We start from the raw sequence: 16313 nt of genomic DNA, 5'->3' as shown, positions 1-16313 counted from the left end.
CACATAAAAATTAGTTTCTATAACTTTTAGTATGATTTTTAAAGAGGATAAAATATTGCTTATCTTTTAAAATATAATTTTAAAAATAAAAATAAATATTTTTTAACATATATAAATTAATAATAAGGCAAAGAATTTTTATTATAGATTAATATTTTTTAAGAATTTAATATCTTCATATAACTACCCTTCCTGTTTGATATGGGTTTATATTACCTTATAATGTACCATTTTTTCTTTATCATAACCAATTTTCGTTTTATTATTTTTTTTTTATTTCTTTTATAAGGAACATTGTTCTTAATAATAACAAAAAATTAAATGTTCTGCTTAGGTTTTTCAAATAATTGATAACAATTATTATGATATTTAAATATATATAACATTTTTTTACTTTTTTTTCTATTAAAATATAAATATTTTATTCATTACTTTTCTTTTACAAATGACAACCTTTTTCTTATACATAGTCAAGACTTGTTAATTTAGGCTTTGGAACATAAGTTTTACTTATTTATCATATTCTTATCAAATTTTGCTCTTTTTTTTTATTGTAACAGTATTATAATCAGTCACAAAAAGAGAATGATATATTTGATAGATAATGGTGCCATCACTTTCTTTTTCTTGAATAAAATTTGAACATTATATTTTAGTTTTTTTTTTTTATAAATAGAGTACTTTAAAAAAATGTTTTTTGGTTTATTTCTTAGAATCAAACAAACAGCTAAGTCATTTTCAAATCAACATAAGGTTTAATTACATTTGAAACACGCATTTTTAGAACATCACAGTCATTTTCATTCAAAAAAAGATAATTTATTTGTTAACTATATATAAAATTAAAAATAGTTTTTCCCTTAAAATTATTTAAAAATGTTGTTCTTATTTAACATCTATCCATTTAAGGATATATATATATATATATATTTTTACTATATATATTTATTTATAATAATATATATATATATATATATATATATATATTATACATAGTTAAAAGTACATGAACATTTTTTAAATTATTTTATTTTTGACTAATTAGATAAAATAAGGTTTATCATTAATTTATAGAAAATTGTATATATGTTGCATAATTGTATATATATTTATTAGTCGAAAAAGAAAGAACGCTTAAAAGCTTCATTCTTTTTATTTTGCACTTTTAAAGAACAAAGAACGGTGTATGTTCTTTTTTTTAACAAATTTTTTACCATTATATATTAAAGTTCTCATAGGCTCATCTTTAATTACGCCTTCTTTTGCTATATGTTCTATTATATAGCGAACTTTAATAAAATAAGAACATTTTTTATTTAGTCAAACACATGACGCATTTAAAAATGGGTTTTATTTGTAGTTCTTTGTCGTCGTTCTTCATAAAATATATAAAAATATTGGATTTTTCTCATTTTCCAAGTACATATATTGTTATTATTTATTTGCTCTTTAATGTAACACAAATAATATTAAAACTGCAAATTTTAACTGAAAAATGGTACTTTTTTCATTTTATATTAGCTAACATTTTCTACATTTTTCCATGTTCCATTATCAATTTCCGTTAAATATATACATAAATATACATATTATACATATATATATTTAACATATAAATGTCTAGAAATATTTGCCTTTCAAGTAGTAATTATTTCTGCCCCTAATTTATGAGAAATAACTCTTGATGATAGCGGCAAGAGACATGTTTAGTCAAGATATTTTTTTGAACACCAAAAAAAAGTACTGCATGACAATTTCTATGTGTTGCACTTATTCAACATACAACTCCTCCTATTTTCTACTGACAATCTCTAAAAATTTTTAGATGATAGCGATAGACTGATTTTTTTACGCTTATGTGTGCTTTATAGCAGTTATTTTTGAGAAAAATTTTAATATAATATTGTTAAAATATATTAACTTGTCCTTTATAAATATATATATTTATACATTTAATACTTATTGTCGTGCCATCTAATATTATTTATTTTAAATAATATATATATATATATATACATATATATGTAATATTTTAAATTACTCAATTTCATTATACAATTTTTTTAAGAACACATACCCAGACAACTAAAAAGGAGTAACTTTTCTTTTAAAATAAATTTTTCATATCTTTAAACACACAAAAAGACACGCCCAAATATAATTAGACTTTCAAAAAATCATAAAAGATAAATTTTTTCAATTGCTTGTGGATTAATATCGTAAAGGTGCAAAATAAGCTTCTGTGCTATATAAACACCATCTTACAACATTTTTTAACTAATTGTTTTTTTCACTTTATCTTATATATACATATATATATATAATCTATCAAAACAAAAAAAAATTTATATATATAATTAATAAAATGGATTATTCATTAAATGACATACCTTCTACTAAAAGGAGAAGAAACTTTATCTCTAATGTGAATAATGATGTAAAGAGTAATGTTGAAACAAATTTAGATAGTGAACAACTACAAAAATTAATGAAGTAAATATAACTTTTTTTTTTTTTTTATTTTTTATATTTTATTAATAATTTTATTTTTTAGAGAGGTTCAAGAGTTAAAGACAATTGTACAATCACTTTTTGAATATAAAAAGAAACCTGATACCGAAAGTATACTTTCATCTCTTGGTATTTCAACTGAATCAAGGAAACGTACAGCGAACCAATCTTCATTTCATCCTGAATGTCCTCCACCTATTGCTCCTGTGCAAAATCGTCTGTTTATCTATAAATATTTATTTATAATATATATTTTATAATTTTTTTTTGTACTTTTAGATATTTCATCATCTTTATTACAATTCCCGTGGTCACTGTTACAAGGAACAATACCATGTGCTAGTCCAAATAATATAAATCTAGCCATGATTGATTCATTAACATTTGATGGAACAACATCATCAAATATTCCGGGAGCAAGATGGAATTCACCAAGTTTATTAGAGTCTGTTCGTAAATTAGAATCAAATTCAAGTAAGTTAATTTATAAATTAATTTTATTAATAAAAAAAATAATAATATTATTTATTATTATTATTTTATAGTAAATTCAGGAGACAATACAATGCCAGACTCTTTAAGCTATGATGGTACTGACATTACATCACCAACATCATCAACAAATACACATCAAATGCTTTTGATGATGAATAGAAATAATATTCAGAATCAAAATCTTTTAAATAGTATGTCAGTATCACAAGCTACAAGTGATCTTGCCAAGGTGGGAACAAGTGGGTCATTACAGCAACTGGTCCAGCAAATACAACAACATCAGGCTGTCGCTGCAGCAGCGGCAGCCGTTACAGCAGCAACACAATCACAGACATCACCAACATCTCAAGTGCAAACTGCTACACAACATCTCTCATCAATTGCTCCTGTCGTAACAGCAGCTTTATCAAATCCAAGTTTATTTTTTCCTTTATCAGTACAAAGTAACAATAATAATCATCTTATACAAAATAATGGACGATTATTAACAGCAACACCACATCAAAATAATTCATGTGGATCAAATTCATCATCATCTATATCATCAATTTCCTCAAATAATACAACACCTATTGTAGTACCTGAAAAGAAAAAACAAGTATCTGATGATTTTGTTAAAATTATTCGTCAAAATGATTTGTCTGAGGATCGTATAAGTAGAATAGAAATTCCAGTTAAAGAGGCACTTCTTGTTGACTCATCTTTTCGACCTTCTAGTGAACAACAAATAATACAAATTGTTTTAAAAAATAAAAAAGTTGAGGAACTTGAAATATCAGAAGTTATGACACAACTTTGCAAGAAACTTGCCGAAAAAAGAGTATTTGGTTCTAAATTAATGGCACAAACAACAGTAGCCGGACCAAATCATTCAACTTATAATAATTTACCAATAGAAGGAATTATTTACATACAGCATGTATGTCGCAAAGTTCTTGGAGCAAAAGTAAGGAGTGAAGATGAATTTTGGGATGTCTTTCGTGATGCTATGAGAAAATTGGCAGCGCGTTGCCGTCGTGTACGACATGCCCGAAAAACTAAATCAGTTTTAGAAAATAGCATTTCAATGAAAAAAGAAGCATCATCAGATTCTTCTGGTGACTCTGTCTCAGATAATCATCTCAATAGTTCCGGTGATAGCTCATCTACTTTATTATTACCGACATTAACACAAATATGCTAGACATCCTATCAATAATACTTTGTGAAAAAAAAAAAAATATAATACAATAGATAATGATGAAAGATAGACAGTTGAAAAAGAAAAATAGAAAGAGAGAGAGATGTTGATTAAAGTAGTTAAAATATAGAGATGTTGTTATACAAGAAAAAAAAACTTTACAATTTTACGATGCAAAAAAAAGCCAATTACTTATATATATATTTGCGAATAGTACTCAAAACTAAAATTTTTTCTAAAAATGCAACACCAAAATATATCAAAGTTTCTATTTAAAGGAACATACTATATATTTCTTGTACATTGTTGTTACCTTATTTTTTTTTTTAAAATATTACTTTACTCAAAAGTTTTGGTTGATAAGAAGCACCATCCGACAAAAAATACATATTTGGAATCGAAATAATTTTATCGGTTAGTCAATGGAATATAATGAAAAAGGAAGTTATTTTTTCAATATTAAATATTTTGAATAACATTAAACAATAAAAAGAACAAAAAAAAAGAATAGGAAATAAAAAAAAGAAATTAGAAAATAATATTTCAAAAGAAAGAAAAAATTGTCTATATGTAATAGGACAATTAAAATAATGAAGTTATTCATATGATAAACTTCAACTTTTCATTTTATAAAATATGTATAATAGGATAGAATTGCTTCTTTATCATCCAGCTTTTTGATTAATCTCAGGGCTGTGTGAATTTTTTAAAATCACATATACATTAACATGTCAATTCTTTCTATTTTAACCAAAATTTAAACTCAGGAACTTAGTCTTTTTTTTTTTAATGTATTTTATAAAAATCCTAAAAATTTTAACTACCTATATAATTAGAAAATCCCCTTATAGTTAAATATTTATTAAACATATATAATTTTTTTTTGTACCAAATACTCAATTCAGGAAGAGAAAGTTAGTTTTTTTTTTAGCAAAAAAAAAATAACTCGCTCAATACATTATCCATCTCAATTTATTAACTCAGGAACTCTTTTGTCTCAATTTTTGTAATCAGGATTTTTTTTTAATTATTATAATTTTATGTAAATTTAATTTTTTTTATAATTTTATATCTTTTTTTTTTATTATAATTATACCTTTTATCATACAAATATTTGCCAGCCACACCTCAGGGATATTAAAAGATAAAATATTTTTATTCTAATATACCTAAAAATTACCACAACCTAACAATTTGATCAACAAAAAAATGACTCAGGGAACAATAGTTAGAAAGAAATTTATATAACATATGTAATATCTATTCACATTTAGTTTTAGTTTTGTTTAACATAAAAAAAAAATTTAATTAATTTTTTTTGTATCATATAAAATTTATAAAATTAGTCATTTTAATCATTATGTATCTTGATCTTTTTTTATTTAATATTTACTATCATTTGTATTAAAAAAAAATAATCTTTAATATGCACTTTTTCTTTTTAATTTTTTTAATCTATATAATATTTACTCAGTAATAATATTCAATCTACTTTTTGTCTACAAAAACAATTAATATGTCTTGGGCACAGACAATATTTAAATAATATAATATGTGTATTTTTAATGTAATAGTAAAATGTCTCCTCATATTTAATGGTTTTAGATATCATTAAGATAACCTTTTAATAGGAAATGAGTTTATAAGAAAAATAAAAAATTTTTATAAGTATATATTTCTAATATTACAAATTTTCAAATGTATATTTATATGAAATTGGAGATAATATGGAAAAATTTACTTTTTATTTGGAAGAAAAGATAACAAAATACACATATATTTATTGGTGTACCAAATATTTTAATATTGTTTACATTTTAACTGTGCATGTGTATATATTTTATACTTTATTATTTACATTTTTTTGAATAAAATAAAATTTATTGTAGTATAAACTCTTTAAACTTTATATATATTATATTTTGTCTACACGCTTTTAAAATAAAAATTGTTAAAATATAAAGCATTACATTTATTTTGTCTTCCTCTGTTTTTAAAATTGTCTACAATTTTTCTTTTTTTTTTTTTTATATTCCAGTCTCTCTCTCTCTTACTCTTTCGTTCTTTACTTTTTCTTTCATGTTTTTAAAAGAAATTTATATCTGTATTTGTTTATGTCTATATAGTAAAGTTAAAAAGAGAAAAAAGAAGAATGAAATTAAAATAAATATGTCAAAGAAGAAAACGTTCTTTCTTCATCACTTTAATTATAAAAATGAACAAACATTTAATACCTAATTTTCATGGTAAAATTAATTTAACAATTTATTATGTTATCTTATCATATAATAATGAATGACAAAAAAGTACTTTCTTTTTTTATCTTATTTTCTTTTATTAAAGAAGATATATAATTTCTCAAGGACAAAATAAAAATTTTTAATTAGGTAACATTTATATAAAAAAAAAATAAAAAGATGAAGAACATTTAAAAATTTATGTTACATATATATACAAAACATTAATACTATAATTAATTATATTTTACCATATATAGTATTTCATTTATTTTTTTTTAATATGTATATATTTATTATATTATGAGATACCAGTAATGAGAGAAGTTCATATTTATAAATATATATATATATATATATATATATATATAAATATAATTAAGTGCAAATTAATTGAAGAATGACATATTAAAATGAGAAGAGTAATTTTTGGAGAGGAATAAAAATCGCATATTATAATATATTAACATAAAATGATAAAAAGATTAAATTAGTTCAGTGGTGAATGAATATTATATGTTAAATAAACACTAAAAAATTTTTTTTAAAAGAAAAGATCTTTGATAATTGTGTTTTGTTTAAAGGGAACATAAATCTTTGATGCTAATAATATAAATGAGATACAATTATATGTTAAAAAATTATTTAAATATTTATGAACATATTATTTTAAACTTTGATTTAAATTTACACTTTCTAAACAAAGCTTTTTTTTTACTTTTATTACATTACTTATTTATAGTTTATGTTTTAATAAATTAAAAATGAACAAAATATTTAAAGAAAAAATTTGTTCTGAGCAACATTTTTATTATATAAATAAATAATGTATACCTTTTTTTTATGATTATTAACCATTCCACTTACTCTAACGATTAAAGTCTAGTCATCATTGAGTTATCTTATTATAAACTAAAAGAATAATTTTCTTCATTTTTTTTTATGTTGTAAACAAAATATATGAAACATTGTATATATTATAATACTTTAATAAATATTTTGTATAAAATAAAACTTTATTGATACCAATCATGGATGTTATACAAAAAAATGTGCACTTCATAACTAAATCTTTTTTTCTTTTTTTTTTAATAAATATGAAATGAAATTAGATAGATAAAAGTTTTAACTTTTTTTTAATTATAATGCATATTAGATGCCTTTTAATATGTAGCAAAATGAAAGAAATATGTGCAAAGGTTTGTGTTAAATTCAGGGAACATCTAAAAAATTTTTTTTTTCTAGTTAACTATTATATATAATTTAAATAAAATGATCATAAATTAATCATTGTTACAATTGTTATTTATTATATAAGTAAAAAAAACATGATTCTAAAAAATGAATGTAAAAGATGGATATAATGATAAAAAAAGAAATAAAATTTAAGTTTACATTTATTATAATTTTTTGAAAAAAAAAATATAAATAATTAAAGCATAGAAAATATTCAAATTATATATATTTGTTTTAAAACTTGTAAAAAATATTTTGCATTTTAAAATTATTTTAATATATTTATATATATATATATATATGTGAGCTTGTTATTGAATATATAATAAAAAGATAATTCATTTAAAAAATAATTTCAAGTGAAGTTACATTTGAAAATTATTACTTTTCTTATTATAATAATAAAAATTGAATAAAATTTTTTTGATAATTGAAAAAAAAAACCATAATATTTCTTTTGAATTTTTAAAATGTATTAAACGAAGATTATCATTAAACAATTGATAATATGATAAAGATGTATATTTTTGTTCTTATCTTAACAATCCTTCCCCCCTTTTGTTGAACTAACAAATTGCTGAATAATTAATATCCAAGTAATTTGGGTTAAAATGATATGTATTACCTTTTATGAAAGAAGGTTTGCTAAGATTTTTTGAAAATGATGAATTGTAGGATGAAGTAGAAGTATTATTTAAAATTGATTCTGATTCTCCTCTAGTTGAGTGTAATGGATACCAACGTGGACGATTATCAAATATCTGTGAATCAGATAATGATATTATTACTTGTCCTAAAGACAAACTATCGCTATATTTATCATAATCCCAAACAGTAAATTCTAACCATTGTGAGGGTAATCTTTCATATGAAACATGATATTCAACCATCTGATTCCATACAGGATCTGATGTATTAGGAATATATTTTGTTCTACGTTTACTAGATACTCTAAAATAATAAAATATAAATTAACAATTTAAATAATAATCAGACATACTTTCTATTTGGTAATAAATAAATTTTGACAAATGGGTTTGGTAAAACGATAGAATCATATGTACTTTTCATTTTCAAATTTCTAGCAGCAATAACTGTAACAAAAAGTAAATTTTGTGATAAATCATAAGCTAATGCTATTTGTAGATAACCATTTGAATTATTTATTGATTTTGGTAATCGTTTAGGGCTATAATTATAATCATTATTTTTTCCACAATCATTTGTATTATAATTAGTATTTGTAAGTTCATGTCTATGTGCAGGTATTGGTGGAGCTTCTTTTATTCTTCCATCTGAAATACCATCAGGTGTAGAATCTTCGTAATAAACTTGTCTATTTATACTACGTGTAGATGATTTTTTTAATGTACTTTTTAATGGTTTTTTATAAATACCATTGTTATCTCCTGGGACATCATCATACATTCTATCATTATTTGTAGAAGATAAAATTCCTCCTGAATTATCATTTTTTTTACCTGGTTTTATAGCAATTTCAATTTCACCTTTACTACTATTTAATATTCTTTCAACTTCTTCATAACTTTTACCTGAAAGACTTATATCATTAATAGCTAATACTTGATCACCTTCTTGAATTTCACCTAATGTTTCATAACAATGATTTTTATTAATAGCTGTTATAAATGCACCTAAATCACCATCATCTAATTTTTTACCACCTGTTATTCTAATTCCAGTATCATTAAAAAAATTACTATTTTTATATTTTCTTGTTAATAAAATTCTTTTTATTGATGATTCACGTAATCTTCTTTTTATTGGTAAATCTTCTGGCATTGATATATTAAATAATGATAAATCTTTCTTTGAATTATTATATGGTGAATAATATTGTTCTTTTCTATCCATAAAATTTTTATAATTTCTATATAAATGATTATTATCATTATTTTGTAAATCAAAAATTGATGTTTTTTTCAAAACAGATGGTAATGGTCTAAACAATGATTTCTGATGATACATATTAGAATAATCATTTCTATTCAAATGTTCTCCTTCAATATTATTATAATTATTTAATAAATTTTTTCTATAATTATCTTGTTTAATAGTTGCATAAACTTTTGATAATGGATCTTCTTTTAAATGTGCATTTATTTCATCTGTTAAAGATGTATGATTATTATAAGGTGAAAATTTATTAATATTATATTGATAATCATTCAATTGATTTTTTCGAATATCAGAATATTGGTTTTGTTGTTGTAAATTATTATTATTACGAAAACCATTACCATATTCTCCAACACGAGTAAATGGCCTTGCACCATAATTAGCTTCTTTTCTACTATATACTTGACTTGGAAGTGTAGCACTTCTATAATAATTTTGAAATGAATCCATTGGGATATTTGTTTTCATATTACTCATATTATTATCAAAATACGGTATTAATGTGTTTTGATGATATTGATATTGGTTATCATAAACAAGATCTGTTTCAGGTATTTGTCCTTGACGTGATGATATAATATCATTTATTAAATTATTATCAACATCGTTACCTCCAGACATATAATGTTTATTTAGATAATTAGCATATTCTGTGAGCATATCATTTTGCATTTCTTCTTGTTTGTGTTGTAATAAATTATTAATGTGATTTGAATGTCTGTAAATATTACTATTATAGGGATCTAATAATCCATTATAAGAACGTGATAAATTTTTATCTAATAAATTTTTTCTTATTTCATATCCTTGTTGTTGATCATAAATATTTCCATAAATATTATCTTCTCTCATTTGGTATGGATTATTTAAATCATAAACACTTTTACTTAAATATGGTCTATTAATATTATCACGAGTAGATAATTGATTAGATAATGATTGTTGATATCCTAAAATATTTGATTCTACATTTCTTTGATTATCATATGATCTTGAAAGTCCATAATTTCTTGGTAATGATGAATGATAATTTAAATTATTATCAAAATATTTATAACGATTGGTATCTCTTGATAAATTTTGTTCTCTATAACGTCTTCCTAAAGTTGAATATGGATTTTTAATAGCATCTTGTAAAATACAATCATTAATATCATATATATTTGACTGTTCAGATAACATAGGCATTGAACTATAATGTGGAACAGTTGAGGAATAATCTGTTTCATATAATTGGTCTTGAGACTTATTTAAAATTAATTGTTGAAGGGGTCTATTTAAACCAAAATTGTTTCCTGTATTTATAGTTTCTTTTATTCTTCTTAAAGTATTTAATTTTTCTTTCCTTTTAGCAATTTCATTCATTGCATCCATTCTTTTATATTCTAAATCTTCTTCTCCTCCAAGTGTATTTAAAGCTTCTAAACTTGAATAAAATTGTTGTGAATCTATATTTTCACCTTTATTAGTATAACATTTTGGTGAATAAAAACTTCCTTCTAAATTATTTAAATGTGTCATTGATACATATTGCATATTTTGATTATAATTTTTTATAGTATCATTATTTATATCTTTAGAAATATTAGACCTTCTTAAAAATCCTGTTATAGGATTATAAATATTATATGAATTATATAAATTATTGTCATATTCTGACAAATTTGGAATAGAATTAAATATCTTTTGATCTTCTTTTTGTTTATTTTTTAATAATAATAAACTAACATCTGTCTGGCATTCAACATTGCTATTCTTATTATCAAATATTTGAGATGACTGGTTCTTTTTACCTGTAGTATTTACTAAATATGATTCATTATCTTTTATGTTGTCTTTTTCTTTTTTATTATCTAATATTTTATTAGTATTAGTTTGATATATAGGTAAAGTAAGAGTATCTAAAATATTTGTTTGTGTTTCAGCTTCAAAATAAATTTTTTTATCAGTTGTTTTATATATAGGAATTGATGATGGATCACATTGACAAGCAACAGATTTTAATGAAGAAACATTTATATTATCTAATGATAATTGTGGTTTATTTGAATTTGATATAGATGTTGATTTTTCATGATTTTGTGATAAATGATATAATGGTAAATTTTTAGAAGTTACTACAGGATAATTATATAATTTTTTCATTTTCATATCAAATTGATCAAAAGAATTTTTTAAATTTTCAAATGTATCAATACTATCAATTAAATCTTTTGTCTTTGTAATTCGTGCATTTTTGGTTATCTCTTCTGGTAAATCAGATTTAATTGTATCAGGAATAAGATTTAATTCTGGTGGTCTTATTTCAGTTACAATTCCTGTAGTATACATTTTATTAATTTTATAATTTCTTTGATTAGCTTCAATTTCTGTTTTATCATTTAACAATAAACGTTTAGCTAATTTTTCTTTTAATTCATTTTTAAATGCTACACGTGCCATTATATCACACATCTTTTGTTGTTTCTCTATTGGTTGTGTTAAAATAGATTGTTGAATCTTACCTTTTAATAAAGAAATATTTGATGGTATTGTTCCTGATGTTTTTATAAAATTATCATAATTATTATCAGATTGTCCTAATACTTGTGAATGTAAATTTGATGGTATAAAAAACATTTGTTGTTGTGGTAAAGAATTTGGTTTTCTAAATGAAGCTCCAGGATGAATAGATGGTTCATTAGTAAAAGCAATTTTACTGGCATTATTTAAACCAACTTTAGTTGAAAGTGTAAAATTATCTTGAGTTATTTTTGTCATTGAATCATTAATATCATTTGATAATTTAAATGTTCCTGATAATGTTTTTCTTTTTTCATCATCATTAGATATAGTTAAAGATGTTTGATTCCCAGGATTAAGAGAAAATTTAGTTAAATCATCATATGACAATGTAAAATCTTTTGGTAGTTCATTAGAAGAAGGTGTACCAAGAAGATTAGCAAGTGAATAAGAATAATATAATGATTGCGTAGAAAAACGTTGTTGAGGAATTGATTGATGCTGTATAGGAAGTGATGGTAACTTTCTTCTTCCAGTTTCAAATGTTACAATATTTTGACTAATTGTTTCATCATCATTTTTAATTGTATTAATCTGAGATTTTTCAATCATTTCATTTATTCTACTATTATTTATTGAATCTTCAGATGTTAATATCATTGCTGGAGAACGTTTTAATTTAGCAAAAGAATTATCATTGGTATTTGCAATTGATGCTTCAATAATATCTTTTTCTGTAGCATTATCTAATAATTTAGGAAACAAATTAGGATAATCATGTGATTGAATTATATCATTTGATTTACCATAATTCTCTTTGTATTTTTTATCATCAGATATTTTATATTTAAAACGACTATTATCGTATATAGATGCTCCATCTGTTATATCATTATTTAATCTTTTATCAGAATTTACATTATTTCCTTGTTGTAATAATTGATTAAGTTGCTTTTTGACAGTTTCCATATCTTTATTTGTTTTTGATTCAAGGCGTTCTTCTAATTCCTTTAAACGTCTGTTAGTTTGTTCAGTATATTCTGAAATACTTGAAATTGCTGATTGTTGTCCCGATGTAGATTGAGTAGATTGTCTTTTTATTAAATTGTTAGATAAATCTGACGATTGTTTATTATTACTTTTATCTTCTTTTAATGTTACAATATTATTTATTTTTCCATTATCAATAATTTCTTTATTTTCATTATAATTTTTTATTTGTCCTGAGTATATTTGATGATCATTATATGTTTTTTTATTAATTTGATTATTATTTTTTGCCAACTGATATTTATCTATTTCATTTAAAGATATAATTAAAGGTTTTCTTTCAATTTTGTGAGCAATATACTTTTCTTCAGTATTATTAGAAGAATCTTCTTCAATATTTTCTGGAATTGTATAAACAGGCCCTGGACGTAATACTTGAGAAGATGTTGAATTAATTTTATTTTTAGCATCTTCTTGATCTGATCTATTTTTCAATGATTTTACAATAACAGTAGATGACTCACCACTATTTGAAATGTCATCTTCGTATGCTGTTGAAGCATCATTTGCTGTAAAATCATTAAATTTAGAATTATCTATAAATGGATTAATACGATTATTTGATTGATTTTTATCTAAATTATCTTGTGATTGTTTTCCTTTTTCAATATCTTTTCTTTTTTCGTTATTTTGTTCATTTTCCGATTTCCATTGAACATCAAATTCATCGTTTGCAGCCTCACCAAATGATTGTATTTGCTGGATAATTTCCCTTTCTAATGCTAATTTTTTTTCATTATCTATTGTATCATCATAATTAATTGTTGGTGCCATTGTTGGTACTTCAATAACATGATCTGGATAATCGTCTTCATCAGAACTAGGACTTGTATCACCTTCAGATGAGTCTTCATATCTATTAACATGTTGGTCATCTTTATGAGAAGTGACTAGTATAACTGGAGTTTCATTTATTGAATGTCTATTTAATGATGTATTTTTTTTATTAGAATCTGAATGATGTTGTCCATATCCTGATGATGATACATTTTGTAAATTCGTAATAACCATTTCTTGTGATAATGGATCGTCCATTTCAACCTCATATCCTTCATCAGAATTTCCCATCATATTTAAAGCAGATATTCTGTTAGTTGTATCAGATACCATTGGTTGACAACTGCTATCTTCCATTAACCAATCATCATGTTTTTCCACTAAATTAACTGATGTTGAGACACCACCATTATCATTACAACCATCTTCTGAATCATTCTCATCTGTAAAAACCGTTGTCCACATTCTTGGTTTTTTCATTGTATAAACATTTTCAAGTTCAATATTATCAAGATCTTCTGTATCGTCATACGATGAATATAACATTTCTCCTGATAACTCAACACCATCTACTTTTCCAACATTACTATCATTTTCATTTGGTGATAAAATAAGATTTACCGAATTTCCTTTAGTTGATGATATATTATTATAAATATCTTTTTCAAGATTTTCATATTGTTTAATTTCTGAATCTTCATAGTACTCATATTGTGGTGAAACATTAGAAATAGCATCATTATCATAAATATAATTTGATGATACGTTATCAATTGTTAATGGGTATTGTTGAAGTGTGCCAGAATGTTTTATATCATTATTACCGTAATTATCAACAATATTATTATTTTTTATTTTATCGTCAGTTGAAGAAGTATTATTACTTCTATCTAAATATGTTTCATTGTCATTAAATTTTTCATTATTTTTATTATTATATTCTTTTTTGAAATTTAAATTATTAGGTGTCTCAAATGTATTTGAATACGATGAATCATTTACATTTTTGCCAACATTATAAGATATTTTATTATCATAATTTTCACTGTCTTCATTAGGAATATTTGTTATCAAGGATGCCTGTGAATATTCTTTTTCCTTTACCTCATTATACTTTGGTATGTCACTTTTTGTTTCTATTACATTTGGAGAATAATCTTTAAAGTGCATTTCATTTTTATTTAATTGATTGTCTCTAGAATAATTAATTGGATGACTATCTTTAATTTCTGATAATGAAGGCTTTTTCTCTTCATTAAAAATCCTTTCATTAGTAATATCATTTTTAATATTTTGATGAGTTATATTAACTTCTTGTTGTTGGTGTTGTTGTTGTTGTGCTTTTTCAATACATTCATTTTGTTTTATTGTTGGTTGGACATTATAATCTGCATTATTAATATTTTCAGCTTCTATTAATATAGCTAAAATCTTACGTCTTTCTTCATCTGATAACTCCTCTAAACCTGGAGGCAATTCAATAGGATTTGGGATGTTTGTTGGTATTGCACTTGAAATATAATTTGTCGACATACTTCCTTCTTTTGATTGATGTTGAATATTACCACCTTCAGATACATTAAAAGCACTTTGGGTTCTTTTATTTGAAGATGGAGATAAAGAATAAGAAAGATCTTTTGAGGATTGTTGTTGTGTATTCTAAAATATAATAAAATTGTTAATTAAAAAATAAATTAGATTACTTAAAAATAAATAAAAAGATTGGATAATTTAAACAAAAAAATTATCAAACATAAGTAATTATAAAGATGTAAATGTAGAATAAATCTAATTTTAAAGAAATAAAATTGTTTATCTATTAAGTTAGAAAAGAAATTTTTAAAAATTTAAAATATGCTTTAAATTATTTTTATAAACTTTTAACTTTTATTTTTTTTTATATTAAAATATACTAATATATATATATATATATATATAAATAGGAATAAACTAATAGAGAGTAACATTATAATATTAAAATATGAATAATTACAAAATGTAAATATTATTATAAAGTTTTAAGAAAAAAGAAATATGTATAAGATAAAGAAATAAAATATAGTAACAAACCTGTCCTAAAGAAGTAATATTATCCATACTGGTAGCTTGAGCAACTGCATTATTAGCAACTGCCGTAATTTGCTCTCCTGCTTTTTGGGCACTACTTATAGCGGCATTTGCTAGTTTTCCTAAACTTCCAAATCGTGAGAAACCACTATTTGATGACTTAAACATTTTAAAGTTTGCTTTTGAAAATAATGTTTTATCTACTATTTTTTGTGGTGATGATACTTCTCTTCCAAAATTTTCCGATCCAATATACCCGATTATATTATCATTACTAAATTTGGTATTTGTTAAATTATTTTCGTAAACTTCTAAAAAGCATAATATTTTAAAATAAA

General features: G+C 22.7%; 2 protein-coding genes across 2 annotated transcripts in view; one reads left to right on the top strand and one right to left on the bottom strand.

Moving 5' to 3' along the window:
- Positions 1–2365: 2365 nt before the first annotated feature.
- SRAE_X000130200 (Hypothetical protein) lies at positions 2366–4189 on the top strand (the record flags this gene model as incomplete). Its single annotated transcript, XM_024647419.1, has 4 exons — positions 2366–2493; positions 2555–2727; positions 2791–2985; positions 3057–4189. 4 exons carry the CDS (start codon positions 2366–2368, stop codon positions 4187–4189), a joined length of 1629 nt encoding a protein of 542 aa, XP_024498766.1.
- A 4036-nt stretch (positions 4190–8225) lies between these two features.
- The window catches only part of SRAE_X000130100 (C2 domain and PDZ domain-containing protein), a gene marked incomplete at both ends in the record, with an annotated part of 30199 nt that continues 22111 nt past the window's right edge, over positions 8226–16313 (bottom strand). Inside the window, 4 exons of the mRNA XM_024647408.1 lie at positions 8226–8236; positions 8285–8610; positions 8660–15567; positions 15979–16286. Of these exons, the coding sequence (XP_024498765.1) occupies positions 8226–8236; positions 8285–8610; positions 8660–15567; positions 15979–16286 (7553 nt within the window). The remainder of the gene's footprint in view (positions 8237–8284; positions 8611–8659; positions 15568–15978; positions 16287–16313) is intronic.

The sequence above is a fragment of the Strongyloides ratti genome, scaffold srae_chrx_scaffold0000002, assembly GCF_001040885.1.
Source record: "Strongyloides ratti genome assembly S_ratti_ED321, scaffold srae_chrx_scaffold0000002".
Lineage (NCBI taxonomy): Eukaryota > Metazoa > Nematoda > Chromadorea > Rhabditida > Strongyloididae > Strongyloides > Strongyloides ratti.
This window is presented reverse-complemented; position numbering and strand designations above follow the sequence as displayed.